This window comes from Aquarana catesbeiana, linkage group LG01 (assembly GCF_042186555.1).
Source record: "Aquarana catesbeiana isolate 2022-GZ linkage group LG01, ASM4218655v1, whole genome shotgun sequence".
Classification (NCBI taxonomy): Eukaryota; Metazoa; Chordata; class Amphibia; order Anura; family Ranidae; genus Aquarana; species Aquarana catesbeiana.
The window spans coordinates 523,598,865-523,624,994 of NC_133324.1; the positions used below are offsets into that span (position 1 = coordinate 523,598,865).

The 26,130-nt window shown below is 42.5% G+C and overlaps 1 protein-coding gene across 5 annotated transcripts in view; it reads left to right on the forward strand.

Annotated features, from left to right (window-relative positions):
• The window catches only part of PIP5K1C (phosphatidylinositol-4-phosphate 5-kinase type 1 gamma), a 501,728-nt gene extending 475,847 nt beyond the window's left edge, over positions 1–25,881 (forward strand). For 4 of the 5 annotated variants that reach the window (XM_073594381.1, XM_073594347.1, XM_073594363.1 and 1 more), the window contains 2 exons: positions 19,547–19,630; positions 25,130–25,881. In XM_073594381.1, coding sequence (XP_073450482.1) covers positions 19,547–19,630; positions 25,130–25,132 — 87 coding nt within the window. In that variant the 3' untranslated portion in view covers positions 25,133–25,881. The remainder of the gene's footprint in view (positions 1–19,546; positions 19,631–25,129) is intronic. The other variant, XM_073594372.1, reaches the window with a different exon arrangement.
• The last annotated feature ends 249 nt before the right edge of the window (positions 25,882–26,130 follow it).

The window sequence follows — 26,130 nt, forward strand, 5'->3', positions numbered from 1 at the left end:
ATCCGGCGAAATCTAAGTCATGAAATGCTCGTAGCTTCCAGTTTCTTAGGCCATAGAGATGTTTGGAGCCACTCTGGTCTCTGATCAGCTCTATGGTCAGCTGGCTGAATCACCGGCTGCATTCTCAGGTTCCCTGTTGGGACAGGAGAGCCAGAGAAAAACATGGAAGATGGTGGGGGGGGGCATTCCCTCCCACTGCTTGTAAAAGTAGTCTAGAGGCTAATTAGCCACTAGGATTGCTTTTACATGAAAGCCGACCGCTGGCTGAAAAGAATGATACCAAGATGATACCTAAACCTGCAGGCATTATTCTGGTATAACCACTCAAATTCCAGCAACATACCAGTATGTTGCTGGTCCTTGTTGGGCATATATTGTAATCTTTTTTTTTCATGCAGCCTGTGGGCTGAATGATAAAAAGAGATTTATGCATAAGCAAAAAAAGGTGTAAATCAATGGTGCCAAATCTCTGATTCCTTATTTGCAGCAGCGCTATGTGCCCGATGTTAAGACACATATAAATAAGACAAAAAATGGTAAAGAAGATGTGCAGGACAGTTTAAAAGAATTCCAGTCTGTGCATATGAAGAGTTTCTTGTCACCAGGAAAAAACAACACCGCGTGAGGGGGTGTCCCCCAGTGAGTTTGCACTCACCACAATTCCAGAAAATACAGGCCTTTGTACTGTTGTTATTTAATAACCATCCATCTTCTATCACCAACCACCAGATGTCGCTAGCATTCTCGATTAATAGTATACCATAAGGGGAAAAAACAAACTCATATAGCGTAATATTGCTAATGATAAGTTTATTGACATATAATGTTCCCTCCCCCCTTAAAAACTGCGTACCAAAAATAAAACAATAGTAAAGCAGAAAGAGCGTTTGTAAAGTGCACTGTGCCTTAGTCTACGTCTCCCGGGAGGAGTTACCAGAGCACTCGCTGTGTGCGGCTGGTTTCACTTGCTTCCTGGTTCCTTCCGGTGCGTGGAACGCACACGTCACTTCCGGTGGATTACGACCCTGACGCGTTTCGTCACTTCCGGACGTCATCTGAGGGCGTAATCCACCTATCATTCAGCCGGTTTTTTATATCAGTGGCAGATGCAACAGCCAATGGGAGAGGGCCTTTTAATAGGATGCCTCCCCATGACGCTGGAGCTCTACAGAACTGTCAGCAATGGGAAACTAAATTCGCAACGCCGGCAGAGTGTTTTTTTTTTATAAAGAAACCTGCCACTGCCGCCTGTATCGGAAAAAGATTGTGACATCTATGTCCTATACATAACAGTACTTTGTTTGAACTCAAACAACATCTATTCAATATCCTCACTGTACATCAAGCAATGGGCATAATATAGGACATATAACATGATGGGATGCAATCCTCCATGTATTAACTTATCCTGTTTGGACTGCTTATTTAGCATATACCATAGCAGTCTTCAATATTATTATAAATGTCGGGATAAAAAATAGTGAATACTAATATCCAATGATAAAGATTATCATAATGTTATCCAGCAACAAAAAATAAAATAAAAAATAAATACTATTAATACTATACGTGGAGGATGCAATATAATGGCATTAAATACACATTTATGGTATAAATAGAGATAAATAGGTGTACTAACTATTTAAATATATAACAGGTAAAACCAGCTGCCTAAAGTTAAAAAAGAATACCTTAAAAATAGGCTAAAATAATGTATCAACTAAGGATGGGGGAGATTATGTGTATATATGTATAGACCATATGGCCATACACAATAAAACGATTCTTTGATCAATGTGATTATGAATTTTAATAAAATGATAAGAAATAAATAATTAATTAATTATGATAAGAAATAAATAATTAAACTATATCTCATAGGGAATATTATGTTAGAGACATTAAGAAGTGGGAATTATGTATCACTAATAAAGCAGTTTATATCGAGCTCTATATTGAGACCTCTGGGGGAAAGTGCGTCTACGGAATATATCCATCGAGTTTCGTGCTTGGATAATTCACGAATGCGGTTCAAACCCCTCCAGTTAGTTTGGAGATGTTCAACTCCCCAAAATTCCAACCCCTTGGGGTCCCTGTTATGCTTCAACCTAAAATGCAAAGATACATTGTGGTCTTTGTATCCGATCTTAATGTTGTTAATGTGCTCCGCGATTCTAATCCGTAACAATCTCTTTGTCCGGCCTATATAAATCAGGCCACAAGGGCACCTTAAAGCGTAGACAACATAAGAACTATTACATGTAATAAACTGTTTGATATCAAAAGACCGGTTGTTCACTGGAGAGATAAAACTTTCAATACCCCTTAAAGGCCTTGCGACCTCTCTGCATGCTTTGCATTTTCTGCATGCAAAGAATCCGTTACGATCCCAAAAGGTCTGGGGGCGTTGAGGGGGGTCTAGCACTTTCTTGACTATTTTGTCACCAAAATTGGTGGTTTTTCTATAGATGAATTGAGGAACGGCTGGCAGCACACTTGTCAATTTTTTATCCATCAAAAGGATATGCCAGTGTTTCTTAAAAATTTCCTCGACTTCCTTATATTGGGAATGGAATTGGGATATAAAACCCCATTCATTATTGCGGTTGTTTCCTTTCTGAGAGGGGATTTCCTTGGTTGTTTCTTGTAGACAGATTGCTCTTGGGAGGGCTGCTACTTCATCCACCACTTTCTTTAACATATCGGGTTTATAACCTTTAGCCTCGAATCTTTCCGTGAGTGTCCTTGATTGGAGCAAAAATTCAGTATCTTCTGAACAGTTTCTTCTTACCCTCATGATCTGTCCTTTCGGGATGTTTTTTAGCCATAGAGGGTGATGGCCACTGGTAATGGGAAGATAACTGTTCCTATCTGTCTTTTTGAAGAACACTTTAGTCTCCAATCTGTCCTCCCGTCGATAGACGGTTACATCCAGAAAGTTAATGGTATCACTGTGCCAATTGGAGGTTAGTCTAATGTTATTGCTATTACAATTTAAAACCTGTAAAAATTGTTCCAATGACTCAGATGGTCCGGCCCAGATAAAAAATAAATCGTCGATAAAACGTTTATAAAAAATTAATTCAGAGCGCTGATCTTTAAAAATAGTCTTATCCTCCCACTCCGCCATAAAGAGATTTGCGATACTCGGCGCAAATTTGGCACCCATCGCCACTCCTCAATTCATCTATAGAAAAACCACCAATTTTGGTGACAAAATAGTCAAGAAAGTGCTAGACCCCCCTCAACGCCCCCAGACCTTTTGGGATCGTAACGGATTCTTTGCATGCAGAAAATGCAAAGCATGCAGAGAGGTCGCAAGGCCTTTAAGGGGTATTGAAAGTTTTATCTCTCCAGTGAACAACCGGTCTTTTGATATCAAACAGTTTATTACATGTAATAGTTCTTATGTTGTCTACGCTTTAAGGTGCCCTTGTGGCCTGATTTATATAGGCCGGACAAAGAGATTGTTACGGATTAGAATCGCGGAGCACATTAACAACATTAAGATCGGATACAAAGACCACAATGTATCTTTGCATTTTAGGTTGAAGCATAACAGGGACCCCAAGGGGTTGGAATTTTGGGGAGTTGAACATCTCCAAACTAACTGGAGGGGTTTGAACCGCATTCGTGAATTATCCAAGCACGAAACTCGATGGATATATTCCGTAGACGCACTTTCCCCCAGAGGTCTCAATATAGAGCTCGATATAAACTGCTTTATTAGTGATACATAATTCCCACTTCTTAATGTCTCTAACATAATATTCCCTATGAGATATAGTTTAATTATTTATTTCTTATCATAATTAATTAATTATTTATTTCTTATCATTTTATTAAAATTCATAATCACATTGATCAAAGAATCGTTTTATTGTGTATGGCCATATGGTCTATACATATATACACATAATCTCCCCCATCCTTAGTTGATACATTATTTTAGCCTATTTTTAAGGTATTCTTTTTTAACTTTAGGCAGCTGGTTTTACCTGTTATATATTTAAATAGTTAGTACACCTATTTATCTCTATTTATACCATAAATGTGTATTTAATGCCATTATATTGCATCCTCCACGTATAGTATTAATAGTATTTATTTTTTATTTTATTTTTTGTTGCTGGATAACATTATGATAATCTTTATCATTGGATATTAGTATTCACTATTTTTTATCCCGACATTTATAATAATATTGAAGACTGCTATGGTATATGCTAAATAAGCAGTCCAAACAGGATAAGTTAATACATGGAGGATTGCATCCCATCATGTTATATGTCCTATATTATGCCCATTGCTTGATGTACAGTGAGGATATTGAATAGATGTTGTTTGAGTTCAAACAAAGTACTGTTATGTATAGGACATAGATGTCACAATCTTTTTCCGATACAGGCGGCAGTGGCAGGTTTCTTTATAAAAAAACACTCTGCCGGCGTTGCGAATTTAGTTTCCCATTGCTGACAGTTCTGTAGAGCTCCAGCGTCATGGGGAGGCATCCTATTAAAAGGCCCTCTCCCATTGGCTGTTGCATCTGCCACTGATATAAAAAACCGGCTGAATGATAGGTGGATTACGCCCTCAGATGACGTCCGGAAGTGACGAAACGCGTCAGGGTCGTAATCCACCGGAAGTGACGTGTGCGTTCCACGCACCGGAAGGAACCAGGAAGCAAGTGAAACCAGCCGCACACAGCGAGCGCTCTGGTAACTCCTCCCGGGAGACGTAGACTAAGGCACAGTGCACTTTACAAACGCTCTTTCTGCTTTACTATTGTTTTATTTTTGGTACGCAGTTTTTAAGGGGGGAGGGAACATTATATGTCAATAAACTTATCATTAGCAATATTACGCTATATGAGTTTGTTTTTTCCCCTTATGGTATACTATTAATCGAGAATGCTAGCGACATCTGGTGGTTGGTGATAGAAGATGGATGGTTATTAAATAACAACAGTACAAAGGCCTGTATTTTCTGGAATTGTGGTGAGTGCAAACTCACTGGGGGACACCCCCTCACGCGGTGTTGTTTTTTCCTGGTGACAAGAAACTCTTCATATGCACAGACTGGAATTCTTTTAAACTGTCCTGCACATCTTCTTTACCATTTTTTGTCTTATTTATATGTGTCTTAACATCGGGCACATAGCGCTGCTGCAAATAAGGAATCAGAGACTTGGCACCATTGATTTACACCTTTTTTTGCTTATGCATATATGTTTTTCATTTAAGTAGCTGCTTTTCTTTTTACTACATTTGATTTCATGGGCAGTCCCAGGCGCAGAGCATTGTGAGATATAGGCGTTAGTTTTTCACATATTTTGCATACGATAAAAAGAGATTGATCGGTGGGTATGCCCACCATTAGAATACCTCCCTTCATCCACCCACTTCTAATGATGGGCATACATGCACCATTTATATATGCCGAAGCATGGGGGCATCCTCCTGCAAAAGGTAGGAGCAAATCGCTCCTCCGCCCCTGCTGCCCCCATGCTTCGGCATATATCACCTTCGCTGGAGTCACAGTTTTATATATCGTGGGAGCAAACGCTGTTGCTGTCAAGATAAATAAATCCGCGCTGCAGCTGAATGGCGTACCTGAAGACAAAAAAATGGTTAACAATAAAACACAGTAAACAGTAAAGTATAAAAAATTGCATACCTGAAAAGCAAACATGATAAAACATAATAACAATAAAACATTGCAGAATAGAATACAGTAAAAAAGAGCAGAACAGTAGCGAGAGAGAATACAATAAAACAACAACTATTTTTTTATTTTTTTTTATATATTTTTTTTGTGTGTTTTTTTTTTTTAACACTTTTTTTGTAACTGTAACTTTTGTAACTGTAACTGGTTCCAGGTTCAGGTCTCTCAAAATGCGATGGCATCTTGGGAGACCCTGTGTTAGTGTGCCTAGTCTGTGCAATGCTGTACCCTACGCTAATACTCAACTAGTGTATGGTAGCGTTCAAATCATTCACCAATGCAAAGACCAGGATTGTCAGGACAGGAGGGACAATAATAGCGGGTGTCACGCCTATATCCGCGCTTGCTGCGGACACGACATCTTTTTTTGGGGGAGTTCGTTGGGTAGGGGTACTTGAGAGGACATAAAGAAAATGCCTCTCATGCAGCCGACTGCATTTGGTTGGGGATGTGAATGGGGGAAGTACGGGTGCTGCAGAAGTGGTGGGTTCCCAATTAGGATTGGCGAATGCAGCAGGAAGGGCATTATGGGCACAACGGGCCTGTGTTTGTCTTCTTCTTGGTGGCAGCGGGACACTACTTGTGCTTGCCACCTCACCAGCTTGAACTGCACTTTTGGGACTCGCCAAGTCACCAAGTGTTACTGCAGTGCTGTTTTGACTAAGGACCGAGGTGTACTAGGCCACTGGGGCTTGCCAGTTCACCAAAACGCTACCAAAAAAAATTGTTAGCGATCGCAGGGATCAGGCCTGACTCTGCGAACGCTGCAGTTATGCGTTTAGTGTTTTGTAAGTGACAGTGATCGATCGATACTGCACTTGGGTGGGCTGGGCTGGGCCGGGCGGAGGGGCAAAACGCAGGTGCTAGCAGGTATCTGGGCTGATCCCGCTAACACTGCGTTTTTGGGAACCCTAAACTGCTGGGGACGCTAGTATAGATCTGATCGCATCAGATATTGATCCGTTCAGATACTATACCACTAAGGGAGGTGTATGCTGTGTGCGTGGGTGTTAGCGGTACTGGCGCTAACCTGACGCTGCCTGGGGCGACGCAGACCCTATCTGACCCTAGAACCTAACTTATATCACCGCCGGGCGATTAGGAGGCTAAACCTTTATTCAGTAATAAACGGCGGGTGCCCTGACACTATAAAAAATAAACTAACCAGCGTCACCCATAACAGTTATATGGTGATCACTGGTGAAATGGTTAACTAGGGGGCAATCAAGGGGTTAAAACCTTTATTAGGTAGTATATGGGGGTCCCTGACGCTAAAAAAACGCTGATGGCGAACCTATATATTTACCTACCTAATTAACGTCACCAGTGACACTAATACCAGCGATCAGAAAAATGATCGCTTAGTGACACTGGCGATGGGGGGTGATCAAGGGGTTAAAACTTTATTGGGGGGGTTAGGGGGTACCCTAGTCCTAAAGGGGGCTAACACTAACTGCCCTACCACACTAACTGTCACAAATTGACACCAATGCAGTAATCAGAAAAAAAAAAACTGCTTGGTGTCAGTGTGACGGGAGGGTGATCGGGGGGTAATCAGGGGGTGATCGGGGGGTGATGGGGGGTGTAAAGTATGCCTGGCGTGTTCTACTGTGTGTGTGTTGTGCACTCACTCAGATGTCTTCTCTCCTCGGCGCCGGAACGGAAAATACCGAGCCGAGGAGAGATGACATCACTTCCTCTGCTGCTGTTTACTATACAGTAGCAGAGGAAGGATTTCATTGGCTGGGAGCGATCGCGAGGGGGGGCCACAAATGGATGGCCTCCCCCTCACCTCTTATCGCTCTCGGACAGAAGCCGACCGCCTCGGACACAGGGGGGGGTCCGATCGGACCCCCCGCCCACGGGAGGCAGATCACGTACAGGTATGTGATTTTGCCTGCCCGTGCCATTCTGCTGCAGTATATCTGCATGAGGCGGTCGGCAAGTGGTTAATGAGGACAGACTTGGGACAGGCTCACTATATTATTGTGCAAAAAAACCTTGCAGTCAGCTATGACATCCCCTAAGAAACATCTAAAAGTTAAGAACATTTTTTTTTAAACTCTTTAGGTGTGCTGTGTGAATGGGAAGGATATTAGTGGGGTTTTCTCAAATTTAACTGCAAAAGTGGAAATATGCTTTAAAGCTGTATGTGGTGTTATTGAACAGTATGATTTCACAGACAGCGTCGGTGACACTGTATTTTGGCATTACATATTTTGGATCTGCAGTTGATTTTTTTTTTATTTTCTTTTTTTTTTTACTTTTATTTAAAGGGTAAGTTCACTTTTTTTTTAAAAAAATGCTATTTTTTTGCAGTTAAAAAAATGTGCATTAAATTTTTTCTTAGGAGCATGTAAAGTATTGCACCCATGATCAGCAGATCGCAGGTGCAATGTCAGGCTCCTGCAGACTCTTAGGTTAGCATGGTCTACAAAGGGTAGCGGAAATGGTGAGGAGCACCGGGGGCTTTGTGACACCCAGATATTTTAAATAGTCATACACAGTAATGAAAGTGTAAAACAAATATTTATTGAAAAAGCTAAAATGTCACCTCTATCAGAGTAGAGGACATCACTGAGCATTAAAAATACAAATAACCATAAACATGTACAAAGTAATACAATACAGTAAATCCAAATAGATACTCTATTATGCGTTTTGCCAAGCAGTCACAGACGCGTTTCGACCAGTGTGGACTATTGAACTATAGCTCTCAGGATAGCTGTCTGCCTGTATCTCCCATACAGGAAGACAGTTACATAAGAGTAGGAAGATCACAAGAGTGCCCACCAGCACTGTATTTCATTGTGAACTACAAGCTGTCTGTCTCAATGGCAGACTATACATTAACAGGAAACCATATATGAATGATGCAGCGGCATGGATGGAGCCCTGTGCGGCCTTGCTGTTTTCAAATTGTGACAGTGGGTACGGAGAGAGGATCCCCTGTCATGGGGAGTGAGGGAGAGGATGCTGAACATGTTACACCCTAAATATAGCTGTAACATGTTCAGAAAGTTGAACTTTGCCTTTAAGCTTGGCTTAAATATAGCAGTATCCCAAATAAGTTTTATTTAACCTAAAAACGCTTTTTAGTTAGTTCTGACTACAACACTGGCCTGAATTGACTGGTGGAAGTAGCATCAAGAACAGATGTAAAAGCCAAAGGAAATAGGATATCTAAAAATAAAACCAGTGTAATAGTTTGTTAGCTTCTTTTTCCACAGTACCACACTGCATTGTCTTAAAATTTAAATAGAATTTGCAAATGGAGTTCACCAAAAAACAATTCAAAACCACAGCTCCATATTATCCAAATTTCCCCGCAAAATGTAGGCTTTCAGGTATGTGTTTTATATAAATTGGCTAAAATCTGGACAGAGACCAGGAAGATTTTATCTTGAAGTAATAATTAGAGTGTAATATGTGAGAGACAATAGTCACAAGTAGTGTTAATTTGCTGGACAGTAGGCAAGCAGTCTGGAAAGGCCACAATGTAAAGTGAGGGATGATGCAGGTTTTATGTTGAAATGGAGTGTATTATTTGAGAGACAATAGCCACAAATATTGTACAACATACTGGACAGTATGTAAGCAGCTTGGTTAGGTCACAATATAGGAGAAAGAGAAAAGGCAGGTTTTATCTTAAACTAAACATTACAATATATGATTTGACTCACAATAGCCACAAATATTTTAGAGTGCTGGAGCACTGGAATGGACCACAAACTTTGAGCGGCAACATAGTATATTCCCTGCACCTAAAATTAGAAATTTATCAGCTGAATTACAGCTGCAGAAATATTGTGTGGCAGAATTACAGTGCTTAAGCACTGGAATAGGCCACAAACTTTGAGACACAAAGCAGGATTTATCCTGCAGCAAACATTAAAACTTTGGCAGCTGAGGTCCAGTTGTGGAAACATTGTGTGGTGTCTTTGCAGTGCCAGAGTAATGGAATAAGACAGGAGCAGTGGCAAGAGCTTTAAATGGTAGCAGGCATCCTTTTTTTTTGAGCTGGATGAGACTTAACATTTTATTTTGCTTCTTCAGCAGCAGGGATTTTGTACTCATTGATAATTCAAGACTGGTTAATTTTAATAAAAGTCAGCTGATGCACACTGCTGGCAAGATGCATTTACCTCTCTAACAAAACCTGCTTCTGTGCTGAAGGCCCTCTTAGAAAGCAAGCTGGTTGCAAAGATAGCTATGTCCAGTGGTCCAGCCCAGGTACCAAATAGTCCATGGGGTCCACGCTGCTAAAATTGTCTGCAGCACTTAACCCAGTAAATACCGCCTGCAGCCTGGTCTAGCCACTGTGGTTTAAATTAAAATTCTCAAAAGCAGCCATTGACACCCCCTCTCCTTCCAAGAATTGGAGGCATGTTGGCTATCGAAAGGGATCTTGCCACCATCAGGAAATGTTGCAAAGAGGTTCTTATGCAGAACCTTTTCAAAGTGCCACAGTTTTACCCCACCCTTTAAGCTTTCCCCCATTCCCTCCCTCCCTCCTTATCACCTGCATGCCAACCCTCCTCCTCCCTAATATTCCATCTCTGCCTCCCGGGACTGGAGGCAGCTGGCAAAGGGTCTTGTGGGCTTTAAGACAGCAGCAAGTGGTATTTTTCTTTTATGCTGCGGTGCCTCCATTGCTTAGTCTGTCAGGTCACAGAGTATGTGCTCCAAGAAAATACGTTCAATACGTTTTTATTGTTTTCATACAGTTTAAACATAAAAGAACAAAAACTGGACCAGACGCCATACAATAGGCGAACTGATCAATTTAATGCATTCCATAACATACTTAGAAATGACTTGAAAGGGTATCTAAGACATTATGGACCTTACACAGTGCTAATATTTGAGTGTCCGCCCACCCTACCAGCTTGGATGCCCCTATGGGATCCTGCTGCATCCAAAGACCGAGGGGACAAGAGTCTCCATGTAAGGCTTCAGAACCTAAATTTAGAATACTTTCAAGTGTTTGGACTATCCGTCGTACTTATCGGCAGTCCATAGTTTGGTTAACACATGGAATGGCTATCTCAGACTAGGAGTAGGAGAGAAGAGAGAGAGAAAGAAAGATGGTAAAGGGGAGAACCCCAAGAAAGAGACAGAGTAGGGGGGGGGGGGGACTTAATGCAGCAAGCCTCAGGCCCTTACGGGCAGAACAGTTACAGGTAGGTAATACTAAATTAGAGGGATTTCAGTCACTCAAGAAGGACTCACCAATGAGAGTCTGTTCTTCAGTTTGTCTGAAGTAGAGTAATGCCTCCAGATACTCCAGATGAATGAAAACTTTGCTTCTTTTTCTATAGCTTTAGCCTGCATCTCCTCCATCAACATAATGTCATTTATCTCGGCCACCCACTCAATAAGGGATGGGAGGGGAGGTAGTTTACCACTGTCTGGATATTAAGTGTCTCCCCGCGCTGAGGAAAAATTTAAGGAGGCTATGTTTTTGAGATTTAATGGACCCTGGCAGTATGGAGAGAAGTGCTATAACAGGGGAAGGCGTGAGAGGTTTGTCATAAATTTCAGTATAGATTTGAAAAATTTGTGTCCAAAACGAATGGATCACATCGCATTCCCACCAAACATGAATGTACGTGCCCTTTGCGGAGTTACATCTCCAGCAGACATCAGTGATTGAAGGGAACATACTCCTGAGAGTGGTCGGGATCCGATACCACCTTGACACCAGTTTATAATTCTTTTCCTGAGTGTAACTCGAGATAGATGATTTATGGGTAAAGAGGAAAGCCCTACCCCACGGCGCTTCTGTTATATTCTTCCCGAGCTCCTCCGACCATGCAATAGTGTATTTAGGCAGAGTGTCATAGATGCGTTCTAGGATCAGTTTGTAGATCAAAGAGAGGGTATGATGTGGGATTTCTGTAGAAGTGCTTAACTGTTCAAACCCAGTCAGCGGTCTGTGAATTAATTTGGAGTCATGAAGTTTCCTGCAATAGGAGATCAAGTGTAGACGGGTAAGCCATGTAATCTTGGAAGACACAATGCTGAGGTTAGTCACAAACGCACCACTATCAGCGTCAACAAATTGTTGCGCTATGGGCCAGGAGTCTCTAGTGTAACTGTCTAAAGTATGTGCTTATCTACCTTCCAGGAGGGCCAGATTATCAAATAGTGGTGTGAGAGGGCTCGGTTCAGTGGATAGTAGGTATGTCATCCTTCTTTGGTACCAAATCGCCAGGGCATCTCTGGTGAGGGGAGATAGCAGTGGAATAGATTTATGAGTCCCAAAGGAGTGCCCTGAGGTCGTTCGAGGACAGACCTTGTTTCACTAAGGTTGAGGCTTTGATCAGGGGGCGGGGGAACCACTCCAGTATTTGGGAGATTACAGCTGAGTTATGATACAACTCAAAATCAGGTAGGCCCACTCCCCCTTGGAGGTGGGGGTGCATAAAAGCTTATGTTGTAGTCTGGGGTGGCTCCCTCTCCATACAAACCAAATCGCCATAGAGCGAAGGGCACGGAAGAAAGCAGACGGGATAGCAATAGGGAGCGCTTGGAATAAATATAATAATTTTGGAAGTATATCCATTTTTAATATGCTCATGCGACCGAACCATGAAACCGGCAGGTCTTTCTGGTCCTCAGAGAGGCGTTGCAGCTTATTTAGAAGTGGGCTAAAATTTAGGGTATAAATCTCTGATGTGTCTTTGGGGATGGCTGTGCCTAGATATGAAATAGAGCGTGTCTGCCATTGGAATGAAAAGTTGGTTTTAAGGGAAGTAAGGGTATGTTGTGGTAATGAAAGATTCAATGCTTCTATTTTAGAGATGTTTAACTTATAATCACTAAAATGACCGAACCTGTCGATTTCAGTAAGTAAAGAAGGGATGCTAATATGGGGTTGGGTCACGTAAAGGAGTAGATCGCCCGCGTATAGAGAAAGTTTACAGTGGGATGAGGGAGTCTGAATACCGTGTATATTTGGATTCATCCTGATAGCTTGGGCTAAATGTTCGATTACTAAGACAAATAGAAGGGGGAAAAGCGGACAGCCTTGCCTTGTGCCGTTGGCAATCATAAATTTGTCCGATTGCGTACCATTCACCAAGATAGTGGCCGTCGGTTTAGAGTAAAGGGACATGATGCGTGTTAACATTCTAGGGCCTAACCCTATCTGGGAGAGGGTGGAGTGAAGGAAGGACCAACTGACCCTATCAAAGGCCTTCTCTGCATCACAGGAGTGAAGGCAGGTCGGGATATGAGTATGTTGAGCGTATACTATAAGGTGTATGGTTTTGGTGGTGTTGTCCCTAGCTTCACGTCCAGGGACAATACCCACCTGATCTCTGTGTATGATCTCGGGTAGGAAGGGTGATAGACGGTTAGCTAGAATCTTGGCGAACAGTTTTAAGTCTATATTCAATAGGGATATCGGTCTATAGTTAGGGCATAATGAGGGGTCTTTGCCTGGTTTCGGGATTACTACAATTTGGGCTTGGAGTAAGGTTGTAGACTGGGCTATCATCCCGTCTATCGCGCTAAATGCCTTTGCTAGGAGAGGTGACAATAATAGTGGAAATGTTTTATAAAAACGTGGGGAGAACCCATCCGGACCGGGGCTCTTGCCATTTTTTAGATTTTTTTATAGCCAGTATAAAGTCCGTGTCGGACAAGGCAGATTCCAAATCTTCCGATTCGGAAGGTGGAATGGTGGGGAGGGCAGTTTCTTGGATGTACGTAGGGAGATTTTGCGCAGGGAAACTGAAGCGGAATTTGGATGATGATGCCTGTGAAGGTAGATTATATAGAGTAGTATAATATTGGCGGAATTCCTCAGCTATGGCTGAGTTGTTCAGTAATTTCCCGTTAGTGGTCGAATTGATAACAGGAATAGGTTTCCTACGCTGTCGAGGATGTAGCGTATTTGCTAAGTGTCTGCCACATTTGTTAGCTTGAGAATAATAGGCGAATCGCCCTTTGTTCCTAGCCACCAAGGAACGTCCCGCGAAAATTTGTAGAAGGTCCCTTCTGGCATAAGTCAGGTCTAAATGTGTGGATGTGTCAGTGTTCTGTTTATGGGAATCTTCCAATGCAGCAATGGTGGCTAGGAGGCGTACAACGTCCGCCGCACGCTCACGTTTTAATCTAGAGCCATGTTGAATAAATTTACCTCTGAGAACACATTTAAGCGCTTCCCATTTGGTAAGTGGGTTAGTGTCATCGCGTGCGTGGTCAGTTACGAAATGTTTGATAGTCTGTATAATGTCCTGAACACAAACTGAGTCAAATAAGAGATTATCATTCAGTCTCCAGGAGGATCTATTTTTGTATGTTGGGATCCTGCCTAAACTCAGGTGGATGGGAGCATGATCAGACCAAAGAGTAAGGCCTATAGAGGCGTCCGGTTTATAATCCAGTAATGATTGGGAGATGAAAATGTAGTCCAGTCTGCTATAGGACTTATGTGCGGGGGAGTAGTATGTGTAGTCCCTGGCGGAAGGGTGAAGAACTCTCCAGACATCCACCAGGGAAAGTTCAGAAAGGGTTTTTCGCATTTTGGTCAGAGAAGCTGGGGAAACAGAGGACTTACCAGTTGATGTATCAAGGTGGCATTGAGGTCCCCTCCCAGGATCATGTTAATCGTACCAAAGCGTTTCAGGCGAGATGTCACCGAAGAAAGAAATTGTTGCTGATCCTGATTGGGAGAGTATATGTTAATAACAGTGTAAATCGTATTCATATATGACAGTTTAAGGAAAACATATCTCCCTTGTGGGTCTATATAAGAATCTAGCACCTCTGGTGTAAATGTAGCGTGAAAAGCAATGGAGACCCCTTTAGATTTAGCAGATGGATTAGTACTGTGGAACCAAGTAGGATATTGCTTATGGAGGAAATGTGGGATAGTATCTGACCTAAAGTGGGTTTCCTAAAGGAGGAGAATTTGCGTATGTAGCTTATGGAAGTGGTACAATATTTGCCTTCTTTTCTCCGGGGTATTAAGGCCCCTACAATTTAAGGAGGAGACCTTTAAGGAGGGTTGTGCTGCCATGAGAGAAACATTGTGAGTGGAGAGTCAGGCTGGATATAGGTGAGGCCCGCTGCCTCAAGAAAGGGGAGGGAGGGAAGGAGCTTTAAAGGGATAGATCGCCATCTGGTGGGGAACACAGAGAAGAAAAGGTTAGAAAAAGTGAAGGTAAGAAGAGAAAAGGAAATTAACAGAACCAAGGCCATTAAGGCCGTACTATATTGTTGTAATCAACAAATCAGCAAAAACCCCTAAGGGAGTTGAAAAAACCTAAGAGGGGGTACGCGATCAGCGCACAGAGGAGCCCGCACACACCGGGCAATATCAGCAAACTTTTTATATTGACTTTATAGCTCAGGACCCTTCATCAAGATTTATACTTTATATACCTAACATAATGTGGGCCACCAAAGGGGGGGGACCCTAGGAATGCCCAATACATAACGACAGCGTAAAGGATCTGTTACTTGACTTCAAGACAAGGCTAAGCATTACCAAATGTTATAAATAGGAGAGGGGAGAAAAGGGGGGGGGGACCCAAGGAGGGGTAATACAAATAGGTAACGAGAAGTGTAATTCGTAGTCATCAGGATATTACATTACTAAGGCACATAAATTCTGCAAGTGCAGATAAAAATATGAGGCTGACATAACAAAACAGAGTCCCAACATAACTAGGAACCGGGACGGAGTCACAGGACAGAGACCTGTGAATAAAAAAGGTGGTTAGTCAAGAGGTGGTCAGTGAGGTTTCATCCAGCCGTGGACTTGGAGGCTTCCGCTTTGGAACGTTTGTTCCTCTTGGGTTGTTTTTGCCAACCGGTGGTGATCTTGAATCCAGGAGTTGCCGCATGAAGTGGCCAGTCCGGTATAGGGATCTAAGGTAGTTCAAAGGTTCCCAGGAACTTTGGTAGATCGCCTAAAGTGCGGAATGTTGCCAACTTCCCTTCATGAGACGCAAACAGGTTAAATGGGAATCCCTAGCGATATTTGATGTGTTTCGCTTGCAGGACTCCTGTAACGGATTTCAGAGCCTGACGCATGTCCAGAGTCAGCTTAAATTTGTCCAGGAGCAGTGAAATTTGAGTGCCATTAAAGAGGATGGATTCTTGCGTACGTGCAGCTTGCATGATGGCGTCTTTGATTGCGTAGAAGTGTACCCTGCATATAACGTCCCTGGGGTGTTCCAGGTTTGGGTTTTTAGGGCCCAGGGCTCTGTGCACCGGATCCAACTCAAGGGGGGTGTTCTTGTCTTTCTGCATCAGTTCGTTGAATATGGCTATGACTGCAGGGGCCAGATCTTTGGTCTCGACAGACTCTGGAAGGCCGCGTATACGTATGTTGTTACGTCTGGCTCTGTTTTCCTGGTCGTCCTGATGATGTATTAATTGTTGTATCTGCAGGGTATGCTCATGTAGAATGGTTTCATGAGTTTGCAATGTGGAGATAGTCTCCTCTCCATTGTGCTCCACTTCCTCCAGCCTGTTAGTGATATTCCTGCGCAGCTCTGCTATTTCCTGCTTGTATGAGCGCTCCATTCTCTGCACACAGGCCTCATAATCATGTTTGTTTGGGAGGGCCTTAATGTAGGCCTCCATGTCCCAGCTAGTAAATGACCTGTGTGAATCAGGGGACTGATTCATTTTCTGAATCTTCTGGGGATCTAGACCATTGCCTGTTTCTTGTATGAGGCGTGGAGCGCTGTGAGGCAGCTCCCTGTGAGGCTGCATGTGAGCCGGAAGAGCGGGGGGGCCGCGTTGATTCGATCCCAAACGGGTGAAAAATTGATCAATTTCTCCCTCCTTTTGTGTTTCAGGGGTGTGCTGGGATTCTCCCCCACCTCTCCTCCCCATTACAGACCTCTTGTCCTGGATTGTGAAGCGCAGTGAGCTACGGAACGACCGGTGTGTGCAGGAGCTCCAGGAGGACACGTCTTCTCACTCCATGCGCCAAGCCATGCCCCTGCTCCAAGAAAATAGAGTCATCTATCCTTGTATTTGTAATTAGGCAGGTACTCACTGATGGTATGCTGCTGCTAGTGCAGCCTCTGCAGCATGGCCAACGTTGAGTTTAAGCACTTGTCACAGATGAAGGCAGTTGGCAGTCACCTTGTTTTGGAGCTGCACTTCTGCCAAGAGAACACTGGCTGGGTATGGCAACCTAAAGGGTACACAAATCCTTCAAGGCTGATAAAAGAACCTCTTGAAAGCCAGGGTAATTAATGAGGAGCCACTGCACCAACTGAGTGAGGAAATGTGCCAGGCAAGGCATATGTATTTTTTGCAAAGGGCTACCAGCAGATTAGTGCTGTTATCCCAAACAACTTTGCCTGACTGAAGATGGCATCAGGTCAGCTACCTCTTGGCCTGGGCCTAGAGAGCTGTCAGAAGTTGTGGCCCACTTGACTCCTGTCCCCCAGGCATACCAGCTGCAAATAAAGCATGGCAGCATTTAGCCTGGGACATTGCACTCTGGGGTGCTTGGGAGAAACTGGTGGTTTTGAGGAGTTGAAGGATGAGGCCAGTGGGGGGGGTGGGGGGTGGTACAAGTTTCTGCGCTGTCATCGTATAAGACACAGGGAGGCACCACTAGCTCTAGCGTAGTACCCCATTCTGCCTACTTCCCAGCCACAAGCAAATTGACTTCTAGTGCCTTGAAGGACTGTACAGATGGTCTTCTGGACAAAATAATGGTGACTGGATACCTGCTACTGTGGTGTAGCACTGGCCATAAGCTTGTAAAAGGGGTTGATTTCATAAGCTGGTATTGCACCTCTCCAATCTGCTGCAAGCTGCCCTTGAACACCTCCCCCTCTCACCAGTGTTCTACCACTACCTTCCTTCTCTCCTCTCCAATCCATTGCATCCACAGATTGGCACCTCATCACCCCCCCCTCTGCATCAATAGAGTCTACTTGGCTGGTAGAATATCGCTGCCTTTTGCTACTCCCTGCCTGATGTCATCTCCCTCAATGGTCCTGGCATTAGCTTTCTGATTCTCAGTATCTGAGATGAGCAGTATTGCAATATTTAAATATTATCAACCTCTTGCAGCAAGTTGGTGAACATGTGATGAAATAATTCCGCCAACTCCTCACTATCAGTCTGTGGGACTGTAGAAGGATTAGCAGGAGAGTAGGAGAAGGAAGATGAAGAGGGTACATTAGCAGAAATTGCAGACAACTGGCTCCTCTGTGTCAAGAAGGAGGAATAAGTTGAAGGCTTGGTCAGCCACTCAACGACCTCCTCTGTGTGCAGTGGATGCAAAGCACAGCCTCTGAGATTAAAAAAATGCAAGCATGCCTTGCCTCTAGATGGTGAGGCCCAACTACCACTTTGTCCTGCAGAATCTGCTTGCCTCATGCTACTTTAGTGTGAAGAACATCTGCCTCTCTGTTTAGGCCAGTCTGATATTTTTATTAAGGGTATTGTCTAACATTAATGGCAGCTATGTCATTAGGGGAAAAAAATAGGTGGTGCTTTGGTGCACAGTACTTTGCTGCACATTTCAGCAGTGACCTGCTACAAACAAAGGTCAGCTTTGCCTGTGTCAAGAGCAGGTGTTTCATCCAAAATGAGCACTTTCTGTACAATATGAAGGCACCGTACTCCCAAAAGCCTAGTGTTAGTAGAAGAAAGTGGCCTCAGATCCAGGGCAAAATGCATCAGGGGCATAGCTTAAGAGGAGCCGAGGCCGTTTCCTACTATTAACCTACACTGGGCTGTCAGGAGTGCATAACCTTCACATTGTACTGAAAGTGCTCATTTTGGATGAGCACTTTAGATGCCATTTTGGATGAGCACTTTAGACACCAGCACCCATCTTAATAGTGGATCACCGGAGGGATTATATCCAGCACTTAGAGCGGAGCTCCAACCTGTCAGTACAGATTGCAGTGAGTAAAAGTTATATGCTGGGGACCCTGAAATAAAGAAAAACATTCTACCAACGTAAAATAAAGAATAAACACTAACATGCTAAACCCTAACCCTGTTTTAAAACCTAGCGGAAAATAAAATGATAAATGTAAATGTGAAGTAAATGAAAGAAAAAACATAGACTGGGGAGGGGGGGTTGAGAAAAATATGTAGCCCACCACCCTGCAATCCACAGATATTTAGCACAGTATAGCAGTAGACATTGCTGACACACAGGTTGTTAATTCTTCATAAAATACCCCTACACACAAATGACTACTGGAAATCCAGCCTTTTATTATGAGGGGTCTGGAAGATAGCAAAGACCCCAATATTAGCTCTTCTAAACCAACTGACCTAAATTCAAAGGCCATGCAGTGCATTATGGTTACAAAAAATTCAACCAGGCAAATTGGTGTATTCATTTAGACTGCAAACCCTAAAAAATGCTGTGTTCATCTCAAATCCATGGTGACGCCAAACCTGAACCTCATCTCTACTACAAAATAATTTGTCTAAGGTCTCTTGTAATGTCAGCAAAAGGGTGAACCCTCACTTAAATTTATTGGTGTAAAATTGTATGATATCACCTCACAGATGGTGTAAACCGTTTTCTATTTTTTAAAATGTTGCCATTGGCTAACTAATTTTGTGTTTGTGCACATGTCTAAAGTTGAATTTATATCTTTCTTGGTGTCTGTATTTTATGCAGTTGTACAACTTTACATTACTGTTGTTGCAAACAGAATTTGTTGTGCTACGGCCATGGTTGTGCAGATGTTTACAGTAAAATCCACAAATGTGCTATTTAATAAGTTTTATTGCTCTTTTAAAGCTGGTCTTTTTTTTTTCCTAATTTCCTGGCTGCTTCCATTCTTACCTGGCTTACCTTGCTTAGCCACCAGATGACCAGAGCTGGGTTTATTCCCCTCTCCACTATAACCCACAGATCCAGCCCATCTCAGATGAGGAAATTGACACAGTAAGTAACTTAAGCAATGGCAGTCGTACTATGTCTTACCGGTATTTCTTCAGCCCCTTGTGCATAAAGATACTGATATATTGGGTAACTAAAGAAATGTCAATGGTATATTTATTGTTGCAGATCTTGGTGATATTTGTCATTAGTTCATCTGTTGTATAGTTACATTTGTATTTTAAAAGTATCTTGAACATTATAACTTAATGTAGTTTCCCTGTCAGAGGTTATTTTGCTGTCTTGAATTTTGATATACAACGTTGTAGAAAGGTTATTAATTCATTTACATTTTGGGTGTATTTATTTAAATGGATATATACTTCTCACTGTGGCTAATATGCAGCAGGAATAAAGTACAGGCACCTACAAGTGTCTGCACAAACCTACAACATGCTCAAAAAACCTGCAGATATTTTCGATTTCTAGACCAACCTGACATTCATAGGATGAGGCAACATTTTTAAATATATGAGTAATACATTTTTTTTTTTTTGCTTGTTTTTGTATACCCAAAAGAACAAAAGTTTAGTGCATTATGAGTTTCCATACTGATCATTTTCCCCCACAAATATACAAAAAGAATTACACTGTGGACTAATGCCTTGCCATTTATGTTGTGATCAACCCCACATTTCCCATATTCTTTTATCAAGAGCCATATTCCATAAACCACATATTTAAAATATATGCTCTGTTATCTGGTCAGTGTATTGTACACTTTTAGGAGTGCTACCTTTAAAAAATGGCCCATATGTACTGTGCGCATACGTCACAAACAAACCTGTTGTAAAGGCAGTGCTAAAAATAGTGAATTAAAAAAAAGACAACAAAACCCAAAACAGCTGTTCAGACTTACTCTATTAAAAGAGAAGTATAGAAATAGCAAAAATAAAAAAATCATACTCGCGTAGATGGCTGCAGCACCAATCCCAGCTGCAGTTGTCCCCCACTGGCACTACCCCGAGGACCGAGCGAGTGAACCCCACTGATCGCTCAGTTCTTTCCCTCTGGTCTGAGCAGAGAGTGGTGACTGTCAGTTACTGGCTCTCTGCTTTGCTCCTGTGGAGGGGACAGGAGGGGTTAACCTGGACTGGCTAAAGCCCGCTATTGGCTAAAAACGAGTCAAAGGAGTGCAGAATCAGCTACACCCCTATGATCCATAGGAAAAGTTAGCTAAAATAGGTTTGGCTATGCTTCTTCTTTAAGTTATTATACAAATTAAAAACCATAATTGATCAGCACTTTCCTTTCTGCTGTGTACTGGGGGGGGATGCTCTTATTTATTATTTTTATTCCTGCTTTGGTAGTTTCTTCCACCATATTATTGTTCTGGGCTTACAGATCAGGAGTCCCCCCCTCCTCCTGCTAAGGAGATATGAAGACACCTCTTTTTCTTCCTTCCTTTCCGTCCTATACTTTGTTGTTTTTTTTCTTTTCTTTTCTATTATTATTCTATTATCCTTCTTCTGCCCTCCAAGACAGCTGATCAAACAGAGAGATGTTTAATCAGTTGCTTCTCTGGCCGTAACAGCCAAAGAAGGACGCTTCTGAAACTTTGTAACAGAGGGGATCAGGGAACAGATGTTCCTCCATTTCTTTTGTGGGCAGCTGTCCCAACCACTTACAGTGGTCCCAGGCTCCCAGGTGGAATGGGAGGGCCGAGAACGGTGGTAGGCAGGGAGGGCGGAGGCTCCACAACGCTGTTAAAGTGATTAGGCGGCGGATCAAGAAAGCTGATCACTTGCTGAAAAAGCAATACCAGAATCATAGCTGCAGCCATGATCCTGGTATAACCATTTGCTGACCAGAATATATATATATATATATATATATATATATATATATATATATATATATATATATATATATATATATACACACACACACACAGTGTACACCCCTCACATTTTTGTAAATATTTTATTATGTCTTTTCATGTGACAACACTAATGAAATTACACTTTGCTACAGTGTAAAGTAGTGAGTGTACAGCTTGTATAACAGTGTAAATTTTCTGTCCCCTCAAAATAACTCAACACACAGCCATTAATGTCTAAGCCGCTGGCAACAAAAGTGAGTACACCCCTAAGTGAAAATGTCCAAATTGGGCCCAATTAGCCATTTTCCCTCCCTGGTGACTTGTTAGTGTTACAAGGTCTCAGGTGTGAATGGGGAGCAGGTGTGTTAAATTTGGTGTTATCGCTCTCACTCTCTCATACTGGTCACTGGAAATTCAACATGGCACCTCATGGCAAAGAACTCTCTGAGGATCTTAAAAAAAAGAATTGTTGCTGTGCATATAGATGGCCTAGGCTATAAGAAGATTGCCAAGACCCTGAAACTGAGCTGCAGCATGGTGGCCAAGACCATACAGTGGTTTAACAGGACAGGTTCCACTCAGAACAGGCCTCGCTATGGTCCACCAAAGGAGTGAGTGCACATGCCCAGCGTCATATCCAGAGGTTGTCTTTGGGAAATAGATGTATGAGTGCTGCAGAGGTTGAAGCGGTGGGGGGTCAGCCTGTCAGTGCTCAGACCATACGCCACACGCTGCATCAAATTGGTATGCATGTCTGTGTAAATTTGTTGTCCCCTCAAAATAACTCAACACACAGCCAATAATGTCTAAACTACTGGCAACAGAAGTGAGTACACACCCCTAAGTGAAAAATGTCCAAATTGGGCCCAAAGCCACCCCCCCCCCCCGGTGTCATTTGACTCGTTAGTGTTACAAGGTCTCAGGTGTGAATGGGGAGCAGGTGTGTTAAATTTGGTGTTCAACATGGCACCTCATGGCAAAGAACTCTCTGAGGATCTGAAAAAAGAATTGTTGCTCTACATAAAGATGGCCTAGGCTATAAGAAGATTGATAAGACCCTGAAACTGAGCTGCAGCACAGTGGCCAAGACCATACAGCGGTTTAACAGGACAGGTTCCACTCAAAACCGGCCTCGCCATGGTCCACCAAAGAAGTTGAGTGCACGTGCTTAGCGCCATATCCAGAGGTTGTCTTAGGGGTGGGGGGGGTCAGCATGTCAGTGCTCAGACCATACGCCGCACACTGCATCAAATTGGTCTGCATGGCTGTCGTCCCAGAAGCAAGCCTCTTCTAAACCTGATGCACAAGAAAGCCCAGAAACAGTTTGCTGAAGACCAGCAGACTAAGGACATGGATTACTGGTCTGTGGTCTGATGAGACCAAGATAAACTTATTTGGTTCAGATGGTGTCAAGCGTGTGTGGCGGCAACCAGGGGAGAAGTACAAAGACAAGTGTGTCTTGCTGACAGTCAAGCATGGTGGTGGGAGTGTCATGGCCTGGGGCTGCATAAGTGCTGCCGACACTGGGGAGCTACAGATCACTGAGGGAACCATAAATGCCAATATGTACTGTAACATACTGAAGCAGAGCATGATCCCCTCCCTTCGGAGACTGGGCCACAGGGCAGTATTCCAACATAACAACCCCAAACACACCTCCAAGATGACCATTGCCTTGCTAAAGAAGCTGAGGTTAAAGGTGTTGGACTGACAAAGCATGTCTCCAGACTTAAACCCTATGGAGCATCTGTGGGGCATCCTCAAACGAAAGATGGAGGAGCGCAAGGTCTCTAACATCCACCAGCTCTGTGATGTCGTCATGAAGGAGTAGAAGAGGACTCCAGTGGCAACCTGTGAAGTTCTGGTGAGCTCCATGCCCAAGAGGGTTAAGGCAGTGCTGAAAAATAATGGTGGCCATACACAGTATTGACACTTTGGGCCCAATTTGGACATTTTCAATTGTGGTGTACTCACTTTTGTTGCCAGTGGTTTAGACATTAATCACTTCCCATCCCGCGTATAGTAATATGATGGCCGCAAGGTGGCTCTGCTGTCATACGACGTCCTCGGCTTCCCGGCCGTCTAGGGGGCAGGCGCGCACCACCGGCGGCGCATCCAGCGTGTCACTCGGGGGCCGATGCGCATGCCTGGCAGCCACGATGTCCGCCGTGCACCCACAATTGCTTGTCACAGAGCGGGGACGTGGATCTGTGTAAACACACAGATCCACGTCCTGTCAGGGGAGAGGAGACAGACCGTCTGTCCCTTGTATATAGGAACACCGCTCGGTCACCTCCCCCAGTCAGTCCCCTCCCCCCACAGTTAGAATCACTCCCTAGGTAACACATTTAACCCCTTGAGCGCCCCCTAGTGTTACCCTTTTTCCCTGCCAGTGACATTTATACAGTAATCAGTGCATATTTATAGCTCTGATCGCTGAATAAATGTCAATGGTCCCAAAATAGTGTCAAAAGTGTCCGATCTGTCCGCCGCAATATCACAGTCCTGACAAAAAATCGCAGATCGCTGCCATTACTAGTAAAAAAAAAAAAAAATTATAAAAATGCCATAAATCTATCCCCTATTTTGTAGGCGCTATAACTTTTGTGCAAACCAATCAATATACGCTTATTGCGATTTTTTTCTTTTTTTACCAAAAATATGCAGAAGAATACATATCGGCCTAAACTGAGGAATACAATTTGTTTTTTTTTTTTGTTTTTTTTTTTAATTGGGATATTTATTATAGCAAAAAGTAAAAAATATTGTGTTTTTTTTTTTCAAAATTCTCGCTCTTTTTTTGTTTATAGCGAAAAAAATGAAAAATGCAGAGGTGATCAAATTACACCAAAAGAAAGCTCTATATGTGGGAAAAAAAAATGATCAAAATGTCATATGGGTACAGTGTTACATGACCGCGCAATTGTCATTCAAAATGTTACAGCGCTGAAAGCTGCAAATTGGCCTGGGCAGGAAGGGGGTGAAAATGACCAGTATTGAAGTGGTTCATGGCTGTGTGTTGAGTTATTTTGAGGGGACAGCAAATTTACACATTTATGTTATACAAGCTGTATACTCACTACTTTACATTGTAGCAAAGTGTAATTTCTTCAGTGTTGTCACATGAAAAGATATAGTAAAATATTTACAAAAATGTGAGGGGTGTACTCACATATATATATGTGTGTGTGTGGATATATATATATATATATATATATATATATATATATATATATATATATATATATATATATATATATATATCCACACAAATGGTTAATTTAATTTTGTGATTGTTAATTGTAAAATTCTGTAGCCAGTATAATTAGCATATCTCTTAATGCAATCGTCAATATATGATTCATTTTGTTTGGTAATATGTTTATATAGGTATGTATGTATGTGTGTGTGTGTGTGTATATGTATACATATAAACAGTATATAAATAATATTTCAGACAACTATTTCACTATGTTGTGGAACAGGCACAAAATTATTTTTGCTCAAAGGTTAAAAACCTATATCTGTCTATGGTCTAGAGTCAAATTATGTTTCCGGCATATGCACAGCTCCCATTTGTCCCTTTAGACTGATATGTGTAACCTTAGAAACTTCTTTAAATGCTTGAAAAAATAGTTAATAAATCTATATGATGGTTTTGTGTTTTATTTTTTGTTTTTCAGTAATTACTATGCAGATCTTTTAAGATGAATATACTGTTACCTCCATATCAACCTACCCTCCCGGAGTAAACAGATGAAGTCAAGGTCATCAGAGTTGTGATCAGTCTGCAGTGCCAGGATCGAACTATCTATCTGAAATGTTCTAAACTGGCAGGGCCGTGCTGCCAATGAAGCCAATTGAAGCAGCCACCTCAGGCAGCACTCATGGAGGCACAGGAGGGGACTAAGCCCAGGGTGTTCATTTCTTAGTATTCTGTCCTCACAAGCTCAGCGTTATCGAGCTCCCTGCCCCAGCTGACGCTGTGATCGAAATTTAAACAGCCCCCTCATCACTGAGCAAGGGAGTGTGTGTGTGTGTGTGTGTGTTCACCACTGCTGCCCATGCAGCATTTTCTTGCCAGGATGGGGAGGCAAAAAATGGTCACCCTGGTTGGCATAGCCCTGTAAACTGGTAAAACGCTTACGTGGTTAGTGTTTGGATTAAAACCTCCCTCTTCCAACTAGGTGAACAATCAATCCAAGTACACTTTAGATGCAAGTTCTAACATTTGGTTTTATTTTAGCAAAATGGGTTCTGCTGCTACTACTGTTTGGGAGCTGATGGATAACACTCTACTATTACATCTCTAGATGACAGAGAGCCATTGCAATGGTTGTTTATTGTGTTACAACTCTGGTTGCATACAGTATTATAAATGCATTATTTAATTTGCATGTATGTTTTTGTGTATAATCATTATTTTGTTCCTTTATGACAATGTTATTGTTTTATTTATATAAACATGTACAACTTGTATATTACTGTTTAAGGTTAGCAGTTATGGTTTAGGCTTCATGTATACGGGACGTTTTACACCCTCTCCTGAACGATTTAACTTGACAGATAGCAACCGACGAACTGACGTTTAAAAATGTCAGTTTTGCCGCGTTTAGCCGTGTTTGCATTCAGAAGCATTTTTTTTTTTCAAATAGTCAAAATCTAAAAACGCGGCTAAACATGA